This window comes from Pempheris klunzingeri, chromosome 10 (genome assembly GCF_042242105.1).
Source record: "Pempheris klunzingeri isolate RE-2024b chromosome 10, fPemKlu1.hap1, whole genome shotgun sequence".
Taxonomy (NCBI): domain Eukaryota; kingdom Metazoa; phylum Chordata; class Actinopteri; order Acropomatiformes; family Pempheridae; genus Pempheris; species Pempheris klunzingeri.
This window is the reverse complement of record NC_092021.1, coordinates 18,654,413-18,668,252: the sequence shown is the minus strand read 5'-3', so window position 1 is coordinate 18,668,252 and position 13,840 is coordinate 18,654,413. Positions and strand designations below refer to the sequence as shown.

Below are 13,840 nucleotides of genomic sequence, written 5' to 3'. Positions count from 1 at the left end.
AAAACTCACAATCACACCACTTCCATGCGGTAAATCTCTCGCTACCAGCTACCTAACATTACATGACTGACAGATTAAGATAAAACTGATGTAACTTGACATCCCGGCGAAGATTTTCTTTTTTCTTTTTTTTTTTTCTCGGGATGAATAACATGATAAGCGGTTTAACAAACCGTTTGAGAGGAGCCAGAAGCCCGGTGAATTATTGATATATTTGGGACATCTTTTCTGTAGGTAGGTCAACATCTTTTGGGGGATGTATCTCGGTATGATGCTCCAGTGAGCTGATTCTTTGTGCATGAAATGACTTGACATCCTCCCGACTACCGAGTGAGCGTGCGTGCGTCCGTGCGTGCGTCCATAGACAGAGGGAGAGAGACACAGAGGGAGAGAGGGAGAGAGACAGAGAGAGAGAGAGAGAGAATAAGCAACTTTGTTACCAGGCATAGCAGTGTCTCCTCCGGCACAGCGTGGTTAAAAGAGAAGCATTTGGCAGTTATGGTTGATCAGCATTTCTTTCATCCTCTCCGGTGCGTTATAGACGACGAACAGCGCGCGCACTGAACAGATCCTGTTTCCTATTTCGTTTTGTCGGATTAAAAAAAAGAAAGAAAGAAAGAAAAAAAAAAAAAAAAGATGCGCTGAAATACCTAACGAGCCTACATCTTCATCAATGTGCGTGAGGTATGTATTTCTACCGGGAGTTGAGACAGAAATTATGCAGGCTGTCTTATGTCTGACAAGGCGTGCACTGTGATGCAGAAATTCAGCAAAAGCCTCTTGTCATTTACATAGCTTAAAATTCAACCCAGCATTTAATTGCATTTTCATGTCTTAACAAGCAAATGCGATATGTCTTCCCCTCACAGCGGATTCAGACCATTGTTTTGCGCTCACTTCTTGCTTTGACCTTGCTTTTTGTTATTTACATAGCTTGAAGGAGTTGCTTTCTTCCCCTGTTTTGTTTGAGCCATTTTAAAAATCAGCAGCCACACAGCCAGAAGTTAGCTCTAGGTAACAGCAAATGAGGCTTTGACTCATGCAGGCTACAGCTCCTTTGCATGGAACTTGCTTTCATTGCTCTCTGCCTGTTTTTACATCACCTTGTGTGTCTTTTATTTCTAGATGACATTGAGGGAAATCCTAGCAGGACTGTGAGCTCAGCCATCATTTGCAGGAAAATGCATCTTTGGATTTCATATGTTTTGCTAAGTGCAGTGTCAATGTGCACTGGTGAGATGCTTGGCAGTCATGGAGAAATATGTCAAAGACTGTGTGCCTGTGAGGAGAGAGAGGGGATACTTACAGTGAGCTGTGAAAACAGAGGAATTGTAAGTCTCTTAGACATAAGCCCAGTGTACTTCCCTCAGTATCATCTGCTGCTTACAGGGAATCTTTTGAGAAAGCTATCTGCCAATGACTTTGTTGACTACAAAGGACTTACAATATTACATCTGGGAAATAATGACATATCTGAGGTTCAAGCAGGAGCTTTTAATGGACTTCAGGGACTGAAACGGTTACATCTCAACAATAACAAAATTGATGCCTTGAAGGAAGAGTTTTTCTTTGGCCTTGAAAGTCTGGAGTATCTACAAATTGATTATAATTATATCACTCATGTGGCACCAAATGCCTTCAGCAGACTTCGACATCTGGAGGTCCTGATTCTAAATGACAACTTAATATCTGCTCTGCCTGTCAACATTTTCCAGTATGTACCCTTGACTCACTTGGACTTAAGGGGGAATCAGCTCAAAGTGCTTCCCTACTCAGGTCTGCTGGAGCACATGAACAGTGTTGTGGAGTTACAGCTGGAGGAGAACCCCTGGAACTGCTCCTGTGAGTTGATTGCTCTTAAAACCTGGCTCGAGAGCATATCGTACACGGCCTTAGTCGGCGACGTTGTTTGTGAGTTCCCTTTTCGGCTTCACGGAAGAGACCTGGATGAGGTTTCAAAACAAGAGTTGTGCCCGAGGAGAGCCATCGCCGAGTATGAGATGCCACCCCTGCCACATTTGAGCACCGATGCATACTATAAGACCACGCCAGCTTTAGTCACAGCCTCCTTCACCTCGTCTGGGATCGCACGGTCCTCGTCAAGACCCACTAAGGGACCCCGCCAGTCAGGCAAATTAAAATCAAGACCCACTGCTCGCATCCCATCGAATAAACCACAAAATTATGGCCAAATTATTTCATATCAAACCAAATCCCCGGTGCCTTTAGATTGCCCAACTGCCTGTACCTGCAATCTTCAAATTTCAGACCTTGGCCTGAATGTGAACTGTCAGGAGCGAAAGATCGAGCATATCTCTGACTTAAATCCCAAACCTTACAATCCCAAAAAGATGTATCTAACAGGGAATTATATCCCTGTGGTGCGTCGATCAGATTTCATTGACGCGACAGGATTAGATTTGCTCCATCTCGGCAACAATCGAATTGCTCGTATACATGACAGAGCTTTTGGCGATTTGACACATCTCAGAAGACTATACCTTAATGGGAATTTGATCGACCGTCTTAAAGTTGACATGTTTTACGGACTGGAAAGCCTACAGTTCTTATATTTAGAATACAATGTCATTAAAGAGGTTTCCTCTGACACCTTTCAGCATGTACCCAAACTCCAGCTTCTTTTTCTGAACAATAACCTCTTGAAAACCTTACCAGTGGGAACATTTATTGGCCTGACATTAGCCAGACTAAATCTTCGCAACAACCATCTGCGATATCTGCCTGTCAGTGGTGTGCTAGATCAGCTAACAGCACTGGTGCAAGTCGATTTGTTCGAGAATCCCTGGGATTGCTCTTGTAGCATACTGGAGTTGAAAATGTGGCTGGAGCAGCTTAGCACAGGCACAGTTGTAAACAATGTCATCTGTGGCTCGCCCAAAAGGCTAGCTGGGGAGGATATGAGATACATTAAGACAGTTAATTTCTGCCCTAATAACTCTGATATACTTGCCTCCATGATTCCACCCTCTGAAGAATCCTTTCCTGGCAGCACTATCACCATAGAAACATCCTTGGACTCTGACACACAATACAGCTCCATCCCTTTATCTGTGATGATTCTTGCCCTGCTCCTCATGTTCATTGTGTCTGTGTTTGTGGCTGCGGGAATGTTCGTGGCGATGAAAAAGAAACGTCAAAAGAGTCAAAACAAGCAGAACAACTCCATGAATGCCTGCATTAGCTCTCTTAACATGGAATATGGCCTTTACAAAAAGGGATCTAATCCCAAAGTCAGAACGTCTGCTGGACACGTATATGAGTACATCCCACCTCCCACAGAATCCACGTGCAGGACAACTGCCCACACCCCGACGGACAGCAAATCAGGGGATGGATTTAGAGACTTTGATGAGCTGAGCGGTGCTTTTCTGGGTATGTCGGACGAAGAGGCAGCCAGTAATGTAATGAGCTCGGAATATAGTGCCACTACTCCGGAGCCTCTTAACAAGACCTCCACCTCGCACCAAGATGATCTATGTTACTACAGAGATGTACTTGAGCCTGACAAGCATACACGCTACAGCAATACATTACCATGCAAGCATACAGCCCATTCATCGAGTCAGTATACCTCAGACTTTGATGCAAGGCATCAATACATGCACCCGGAGAGAATACAACAGACAATACTTTATTGTACGACACCAAGTACTGTTTATGTGGAGCCCAATAGAAGCGAGTACTGGGAACTGAAAGCAAAACTTCATATTGATCCAGATTACCTTGAGGTTCTTGAAAAACGAACAACATTCACGCAGTTTTAAGAGACTCTGCCCCTGGACGGTCGGAGCGGATGCATTGATGCAATGTGTCCATTTGAATCAGGAATCAGATCATGTTTAAAAAAACAGGCATAACTATTTTACCACCTTTATTAGTGCAATGCTTTGTAAGCTACAGTATCCATTTGTGGAACTCATGCTTTAAGGACTTAATAATAAAGGGGAACACTACTCATTTCAAAGCGTCACTTAACACTTTATCCCCATGGTGTTTAACAGTTTGGTTTTGAATTTGTAAATATGAACAAGCAACCAGAGATTCAGGGCTCTTATGACTCACCCCATCATAAAATACATCCTGGAGCTGTTTCATTGACAGTAATGCGAGACTGGGCTTTTCTTCTTAAATTAGCTGCATTTCATGAGTGCTAATGAACCATGCAGATAATATGTTCTTATCCCAAAATAAACTAGGTTTTTTTGTTACACTTAGACGTAAGGCTCCCAGCTCTGTCTTGCCAAATGTATTCAAAATAAAACTCACACATCAAATTCATTGTGAGAGTAAATTTGACCTGCATGTAGGTGTTGACAAAAGTCACACAGCCTGCACATCTGCAGGGAAATTGAGATGCAGTGAAAAATTGAGTCAGACACATTTAGCAACGCAGTTTGTCCTCCAGTATGCACAGCTCTGGGATGATAATGTTAAATGCACGAGATCATAAAACCAACTCCAATGTAATATCTCACAGATCAGGAGGCCAGGATATCTCTGTTCTCTTGTTTGCAGATGTGGGAGAGAATAGTTAATGTATCCTAAAAATATACTGACCTGACCTAGTGCATATACTGTAAGGTAATTTGTGAAAATCGGTGGTGTTCCCTGCGAGCCTCCACATCTCCAAACCAGCTGCACTTGTGGATTACGGCCACATGCTGCACTTGTATTGAGTTAAATATTAATGTATTGTTCTAAGAAATGTTGTAATTAAAACATCATTATCACAACAGTATTCAGGTGTATTGCAACTGAAAGGGAATAAGCTTTAACTGCAGGACTATATCATATGTCAAAAATGTGCAGAAAATGCATTTTCTGACATTTTACATGAACAAACACCTTGAAAACACGCTTGTTGAAAATTGATGTTGAATTGTAATGAGTGTCTTAATGTATTTGTACCAGAGCCAAAGTACTTCACAAAAAAAAATTAGCCCATAAAATATGCAAAGTTTGACACTCAGATGGGTACATCGAAGCACAGTCCTGTGTTTTATTGTACCTTTAAAACCATTTTCTTTTATTATATGCCTGAATACACCGACAAAAATTGTCCTCCAGTTGCAGTACATTTGAGTAGATTTGTTATACAATAAGAGTCTAATGTATCTCCATGCACTTCTGTTTGAAATTCAGCTGAAGTTCTTTCAAATCAGTTGGCCGCAGGCTCATGCAAAACATATTTTAAATTACTATTTTTATACAAACAAATGTTGTTTTTTTTCCTTTTTTTTAAGATCTTTTACAAAAAAATGCACTATTGACTCCTACAGGTCAACAATGATGTCACTTTCTGAAATGCACAACGTGGCAACTCGTGCATATAGCCATAGTGGTAGGTTTGATGACTGCATGCATACAAACAAGTAATACATGTCAAAAACATCTTGCACTATGCATAGATCTACAGAGCATACTTAGACAATCTTTTCAAAATGCCAACAGCTCATCCCCTCAGTCACCAACCAACTCATAAACATGATATTTAACATTATTATCACATCCCATAAATGCTTATTTGAAATTTAACACACATGAATATTCAGAGGTACTTTTGTACCACATTTTGGATAATTCATTTTTTCTAAAACTTCATATATTTTTAATTACAAGTGTTTTTTTATGGGAATACTGAGTGGATTTGTGTGTATTGCATTACAATGAAAAACACTGTCTCATTATTTGGCATCGTTCGTTTCATCTGTTTGGAACAGGGTTGTATGAAATCTGGCAGTTTGACTGCAATTAGCAATGTCTGTTTTTCTCTTTTTTTAAGGAGGCACCGATGAACAGTGAAACAAAGGTCTGCAGGAGCTTTAGCTATCAGATTGAGAAGCACAACACATGAATGCAGTAGTTGAATGGAGAGAGTCATCTTTATGCATAAAAATGTTCTATGCTCTAAAGAAAACTAAGGACATCATCCAGTCATAATGCAGTCAAACCAATTTCTGGGTCAATAGTGTAAGCCCAGAAATCTGACTTTCCCTGAGAGTTTAATACAGAGTAAATTCACATCATATGCGGTATTATGCACTGAACTTGTCATCTTTGCTCAGCTAATTAGAGGACATGGTGTATCTGGACCCTGTCTGCATGTCACCATGTATTACACTACTACATTAGTCATGCTGTTTATCAAGTATACAGTCTTGGTTTGTTGCCTTTCACATGTTCAGAGTCATTCTGTGATTATTTTGTCACTTGACATGTGTCTGCTCATTGGAAACTCATCAGAACAAATGAAATGAAATCTGCACAGTGAAGCATGATGTAAACCTGCATAGGTTTGTACTTTGTCACATGTAGGACTTCTTTATCAATATATTGCTGTGACGTTAGTGGTGAAAACACTGTAAACCTGCAAACATACACAGACAGATACACACAAGTGTACACACAGTGTTTCTTATTGTGTAACAGTAGCAGACATTGAGTTCATTGTTTAAGTTTAAAATCAATAATGCTCTTTTTAAATGTGTGATGAATTTTGTACAGCCAAACTAATGCAACAGATGAGAAAATAGCACACCACAAAAAGGCAGACTACCTACTTTGTCAGTGTATTCAGAGGAAAATCCTACACTTTTAACATTTTATGTTATGACGTTTCTTTCAAAATTTAAGAGTCTTGCAAAGGCAAACGTGTGATGGAACACACTATTTACTGTACAGTATATATCAGAAATTTGTAATATGTTTTTCTCTTCCAGCTTTTTGTAATAAATGACCAAATGCAGATTTTTGTCACCTGTGCGACTACAAATACTGATTATCCAAAAGTATGTTCAATTGAAATATGACTGTCCTGTGTATATGTGCAAATGTTGAATTTGCAGAGAAGAGGTCCAGTCCAGTATCTTACTCCTTTTCCAATTTTTATGTTTGCTTTTGTTTGTTTTTCATATGAATTTTCTATGTCAACCTCTGATTTGTAAATAGAACACTTCATCAGCATTTCCATACAAACTTGCATTGGCTCTGAAAAGCAAAACCCTGGTCTCTTATTGCAAAAACACAGTACAACTAGGAATATGTGGGATAAATATATCTACAATGTGCTGTTTCTTTAGTTGTTAGCTGATGAATAAAAGATATGCATTCATTTGGTATACCCTTGTTTCTGTGTTGTCTTCGCCCTCTAATGCATGGTGTGTGCAGTAAATGTCACAGTGCACAGGGAGGACAGATTTGAAAATGTTTCACAAAACCCCATTGGCATTTTTCAGAACACTACTAAAATTACAATATCCAATGCTAATGTACAGATCAAGCCATTGTTGCGGTTTCAATTAGGCAAATGGGAAATAACGAAAAGCGCTCAGTTGCATAATCAACATTGAGATGGCATAGTTAGTACTTCATGACGCCTTAGTTTTACTTAGTATCACCCAAGGACATTTTGACTAAGAACCTGAGTGATCACTCCTCTCATGTATAACTGAAATGACTATCTGACGCCCAAAGCGTCCCAGCAGTTGCACAAATAGCAGAAGCAGAACAGGCCTAGGGCGGTATTATAAAATTTACTTACACCAAATTTGAGTTTCTTGTACATGTTTGAATTTCAAAATGTTTGATCTCGACTTTTTTAGTCAATTGTGATGTGAATAAAGCTGGAATAAGGATATCTGACCTTACTGTGACTGTGACTGTGTGCAATGCGAACATGCACGTTAGCAGACATTTGCAGAGACACCATGTTCTTAGCAGACATAGCTCGCTGGAAGCCCAGTATCCATGGAAACATCCAATTACCTTACACAGAAAAACAATTCTAGAGCAAGAGATACTACGCTGACACAGAGTGTGAACTAATTTGTAACTCAGCCTTTTGACATTTATGTGATTACTCTATGTTGCGCTTCTGTAAATGGTATACATTGTATGTGAAAGACTGCTTGCATAGAATACATCTGCCTGCATTGTATTAAGGCATGACAGACAAACGCAGGATCTGTGTCAGAAAAGTGTCAATTCTAATAAGACTGCTAACCACTGTGGATCACCTTTGACTCATCTGTTTGTCAGATTGATGGTGTTACGTTGCTTAGACGCTTGAAGACCTCAATCTTGCCAGGCAGAGGGAAATTAGGGCAGATCTACATTATGTAAGCTTGAAGAGATGTGTCAGGAAGTGTGAAGACAGCATATGACTGTAAGCATTCACCAAAGGGAAAACCTTTACTATCTGCTTACATCGGGCAAGCGAACACAGTAGAAATACCACTGACTCAAACCTCCTTGATATGTCTCTCTTTCTTTCTGAGTGGACAGCAGAATAGATTCTCACATCTGGCAACATATGTATGGCTTCCAGTTGTTAGTCTTAGACTATGTGTCTGTCCCTGAAGCTTTTTCCGGTCTTCTGTTTCCCTATGCAGCATTGGTCCATTTCTCTCTTTCTCACTTTGCATGTGTGCGTGTGTTTGAATTTGTGTGTCTGGGTGCATAAATTATTGACTCAGAGTATATTCATGCCTGCCTCAAGGACTTCAGCCAACCAATGTTGCAAGATCTTTATCCTCTCTTTTCGTCTTTCAACATTTTAGTTTAAAAAAAAACCTTTATACATCTCACCAGCAAAGTGAAGGGCTTCAGTAATAATTGATGCATTGTGTCTTGAACATAAACTGGCATTTATCTACACCCAATATGTCAGGATGATGTCCAATATTTTAGGTTGATTTGGAGAAAAATTACTTGCTGCAGGGATAGAGTGGTATTTACAAACCCAGAGAGAAGGATTTGGATTGAGGACGTGCTAAACTTTGCCAGTATATTTGCAACAACTGCAAACAGTATGTGTGAGACACACTAATATTTATGAGGGCTTATCCAGGCTTATGACTGCCAACCTGAGAAAAGTGACAAAATCCTTCCTCATCCTCCCATTTATAGTACTCTACACTAAACATGCGAATGATATTTCACATCAAGAGAAAAGAAAAGCTTTGGCAAAAAGGCAAAATAAAATGTAATGTTGCGAATACAACGAATTGATGTTTATAAGAGGCTTTCATAGCTCTTGAGTGCTCTGTATTACAATGTCAGCCTGCTGGATATATGCATAATATCATTCTCTGAGATTTCCTGCCAGTATCCAGACAAATGAATAACACTCCCCAATTCAAAAAATTATCCACTGTGAATATCATGTTTTCCCTCCTTCAGTCAGTAGCATACTGTACAGTTTGCATGCTGCCCTGCCGAGTCGCTCATCTCACATTAACCTCTGTCCATGCCCAACATCCACCCTCTTTTTATCAACCCCTTCTCCTCACGGCTCTTCAGCACATCAAGGGCACGTCCTTCTCTGTATGCTGGCCTGAAGTGTCACTATAACTGCTATAATAGACTGGCATGCCTTGGCCTGTAATTTATAGTGACAACAAACAGGCCTCGATGGGCAAGCATACCGCATTTGTGAGTATGTGGTAAAAAAAATGTCCTTCCATCGAAACACTAAATCTGTTTTTTGTCTCATGGTGGGGTTATTTATAAATGTGGCACACCAGCGTGATCCACTGTAGCGGTGTCTCCTCCTGATTTGAAAAAGATGTGACCTGAAAGGGCTCTGTTTGTGTTTCCTCACTCAGTTGAGAGATGGGAGAGACACACATCTCACAGTGAAAAAGCAGCCCCGCCTGAACAATAATGGCATACTCAAGATCAGAGACAGTTAAAAAGGGTTATGATTTTCTACAGAAGCAACGGTAACTGACCATTTGAACAAAACCGTAGGGCAAAATCCTACATTTAGCTGAGATTAAGATAAGTCTAGAATAACTATTATACAACCGCACTAAAACCACACACTTTCAAAGCCAAAACATTATATAGTCTTTATAGTATTTATGATTTATGGTATTATCCCTTTTCATGCAATCTTTTCTTACGAGTGTCATATTTTCACACAGCAAGATAAATCTGACTTGGCTGTGAAGCTTTTGAATCAAGTGCTATGGTGTGTGAGTGGACTGTTACAGATTGGCCATGTACTGTGGCAGCCTGAATTTAAATGCAACTTCTGCTGCACTGCTGCACATTTCCTTCATCTCTTTCCTGACCATCTCATAAAGTCAAACCGACAGCCAGAGAAACTCGGCTAACGGCTCGCCTTTGTTCAAATGTTCAGTTTGGTCTGACAAGACATTTATGTAATCAGGCTTTTCTATAGTCGAAGAGACTATAATTATTATTCTGCTTACATATTTCCTATTGAGAATTTCTTTGAGCACTTAGAAAAGGGCAGTACAAATTGTACTTAATGGCCTACATAAGTTGATGTAACATCACTCCAGTCCTGCATCCCCTCTAATGGATTAACATTTAATCCATAATTCAAAGTTTTGTGGCTTAAACCTCATAGTATGCAATTTCATATCAGATTAGTGAGAGTGATGGCGGCCAAGCATAGAAAAAAGTGATGAAAAAGTGTAACGCTTACTCTATACATTTAAGAAAATGCTTTATATGATGATTTCTTTTTAGTTTATGACTGTAACGATTACCAGTATATTTCTAAATCATTCTTTGTTGTATATCGCCATTACTGAAGTCGCTGTGGACAGATTAGAAAAGACTTGATCTGCAGTGCTGTGCAATTGTATGGAAACGCATTCCAAAAACCAGTCACAACAGGGTTGAGCACATTGTAGAAAATACAGGCCGGCACCCACACCTGTTTCCTATTCTGCCCAGAGGTACAATGCATGTAGTTGTAGATGTGTATTCAGAATCTTAATGTTTTGTGTGAATTCGCTTTTAAGGGCAATGTATAATTACCTAACGGAGTCTTGGCAGGGTTGAATATTAATCAGCTAAGCCACAAACCACATGTAGGCTACATGAGTCAAAGCCATATGCATGACACATCTTGTTTTGAATTGGAATATTTTCACCCTGGCACAGTGTTACATAAATGAAGCGACACCTTATGAGCGGATAAGGGTTTGGTATCTTGCTCAGGGACACTGCAGCAGAGTAGACACTTAGGGTGACAGGGGAACCCACTGTGACCCGCATCACCACACATGCTTTCGGCATCAGGTTCTGTAACTTCACAGCACAGGGCAGGGCATAAAACTGCAACATAAACCCTGACCTGTCAGACACAGGCTACTGTCCACTTAAATCACTGTTGTCTTTAAGCCGTCTCATAGAAAGACATAAATACCTTCAAGTTATTCTCCTGTTTCTGTATTTTTCGTCTCTTTTCTTATTCCCACATTGCCTTCAACTGGCCACATGTAATAATTTTTTACAAATTCTAGACTAACTTGTCTATGATAGCAGCACTGTTCATTTATGTGTGGCCACAGTTTCATTGATCATCCCACAGGTGTATAACCACATGTGTCAGTGCATCTCAGATAACTCAGAAAAAGACATTTCTGTACACAACCTTGTCTACAAACACTAAAACAAAAACTTTGCTCTCTATTTAGTTGGTGGCAACTTGAAGATAACTTTTTACACAGTGTATAGTTTAAGGCATAGTAAGACTCCGGTGTCATACTCTCGTGACAGGCTGAGGGTGTGCTGTGGTTCCTGAAAGCACTTTTCCGTGTTTCTGTCTCTCTTCGCTGTGTATATCCTTGTGGGATTTACAACGAGCTACAATGGATCCAGACAGATGGCAAGGTGGGGGTGTTGGGTAACCATCTTCTGAACCCCAGGGAGCATCGCCATATACAAGCTGTCAAACAAATGTCTTCACCTAGAGTTTTATTTGTTGTAATATATTGTGACCCTGACTTTGACGTTCATTTTCACAATTGTTCAGACATCCAAAAGAACAGTGTTAATTCCAAATACTTGATTCTTGTTAAAACTTTATGCATGCACACCCTTATTAATTATATTGTTGTTGTGCCAAAAGCATCTTCATATCCTCTGTTAATGCATCAGGGCAACAAGGCCATCAGGAATTTACATAAAGTGAAGAAGCAAATAGGTCATGAATATCATTAATATTCAAAAAGCAGCACTTCAAAGAGTGGTAACTCAATGCCTCAGCATTAACTGCATTTGACCATTCATATCTTTCCTCATTAACCACACGGCAAAGCATTATTTGCTGAAGGCTGTGTACCGCGGGCTGGTGGCAAGTGCATCAAAACAGTTCTTTCAAGTTCCTCCTTGTGTTATATTGTGCAGCTACACAACTCCTAACAAGCCAAAAAGACTGAGAGGACTCACTGTATGTGTCAGCTCTTGTAATGCTGATGAAGCTCATAGCAATTTATGTAAGACACTACTTCAGTTGTTCACTGTTGACTGGATAATTGACAGGGTATTGTTGGTTGACAGCCAAGATTTCCCAGATTTCCCAAAAGACATGTCAGATTTGTCCAGTCAACCACTAAAAGACTTCACGGAATTTGACAAGGATTGTTTCATTTTTCTACAAACAAAAAATGATGCCTTCAGAATAATTTGATAGATGCCATGATAACAAAACATCAACAAATAGCAGCTTTTAAGTGTACCAGGTTTTTTAAAATTCCTAACCATCTTACAGTATGTGCCAATTTACATATAGCTGACCTAAACTGATCGTTTGTTGAACATTTTGATTCAAGTCAGCTGAAATTAACCAGCCGCTAATCTGTTAAATCACGATTCTTATCTCTTGATGAGAATATTTTAGGCATGGTAATGTGAATTTGTACTGTGAATTTGTACCCTATTAACATTTGACAGTGGATATTGAAGTTCAATTTATTCTGAATGTTTATGAGTAATGAGTGAATCAGTCTTTATCCACATTGACTTTTTTCTTAATTATATTCAAGGCTAAAGCAAAATAGAGTGTATTCAAATGATCCTGGGTTTCATTTTAAGACTTCGGTTAAATGTAAGGCAGGTTTTAGCCTTGCCAGTGGTGCGGCTGGATGGACGCAGTGTCTGTCTGTCTGTCTGTTGGTAGTTACACCACTTTGATCCAGACTGAAATGTACAACAACTACTAGATGGATTGCACATGAAATTTTGTATGCACAACATTTCCTCTAGGTCAAATTTTTATCAATATGTCAACGTTCATGTCCTCCTCAGGATACATTTTAATCTCCTTGATGATCCATTAACTTTTGCAGACTAGTAAATGTAAAGTAAAAGACGGTTAACATGATTAACATTGCTAAAATAAAATCATGTTAGCATTGTCATTGTGTTGCCCTGATAGCGTTATTTAGCTTAAACACTGGCTGCAAGTACAATCTCAAACAGCTGCTATTGCTGTTGACATATGTAGATATCATGCATTCCTCAAACAATATGAATGCTTAATAATATTGTTGCTTGTCATCATCAAAAGAAGATGTGTCATTGTCATGCTAGAGCACAGCACCTCAAATGTTTTCAAACCTAGATTTCAGTAGCTATGTTTCACCCGTCTCAATTAAAACGGACCCCGACCTCCCAAAGAATCCCCCAACTGATATGCAAGACTTGAGTAATTCAACCACTTTTTAATAATATACATATTGTGGAGAAATATGTTAAATCAGCAGCTGCTGCAGAGAAGAAGCTGCTGTCACAGTACTTTCCATGTCCAGAGAGGTGACACTGCGTTAAGCTGACACTCTGGAAAACATACATGTTGACTAGATATGTTTACTGGCCAAATGTCAGGGGGTCACACAAAAGCCAGAGGTAGTGGTTTGTGTACAGTACAACAATATACAATAATGCATTAATATTAAGGCTGACATCATTGTGGGGTATGGCCACAGTGTCAGTAGTATATCTTTTTTTTTTAAAGAAAAAGAATAGCATGTTAAAGAATATGAAATGTTGGCATAAA

The 13,840-nt window shown here is 39.5% G+C and overlaps 1 protein-coding gene across 1 annotated transcript; it reads left to right on the top strand.

Annotated features, from left to right (window-relative positions):
- Window positions 1-1,181: 1,181 nt before the first annotated feature.
- On the top strand, window positions 1,182-3,785 carry slitrk5b (SLIT and NTRK-like family, member 5b). The gene has a single exon (XM_070838452.1). It carries the CDS (start codon window positions 1,182-1,184, stop codon window positions 3,783-3,785), a length of 2,604 nt encoding a protein of 867 aa, XP_070694553.1.
- The last annotated feature ends 10,055 nt before the right edge of the window (window positions 3,786-13,840 follow it).

Coding starts and splice junctions, on each gene's coding strand:
- slitrk5b (XM_070838452.1), top strand. CDS start 1,182: ATGCATCTTTGGATTTCATATGTTTTGCTAAGTGCAGTGTCAATGTGC.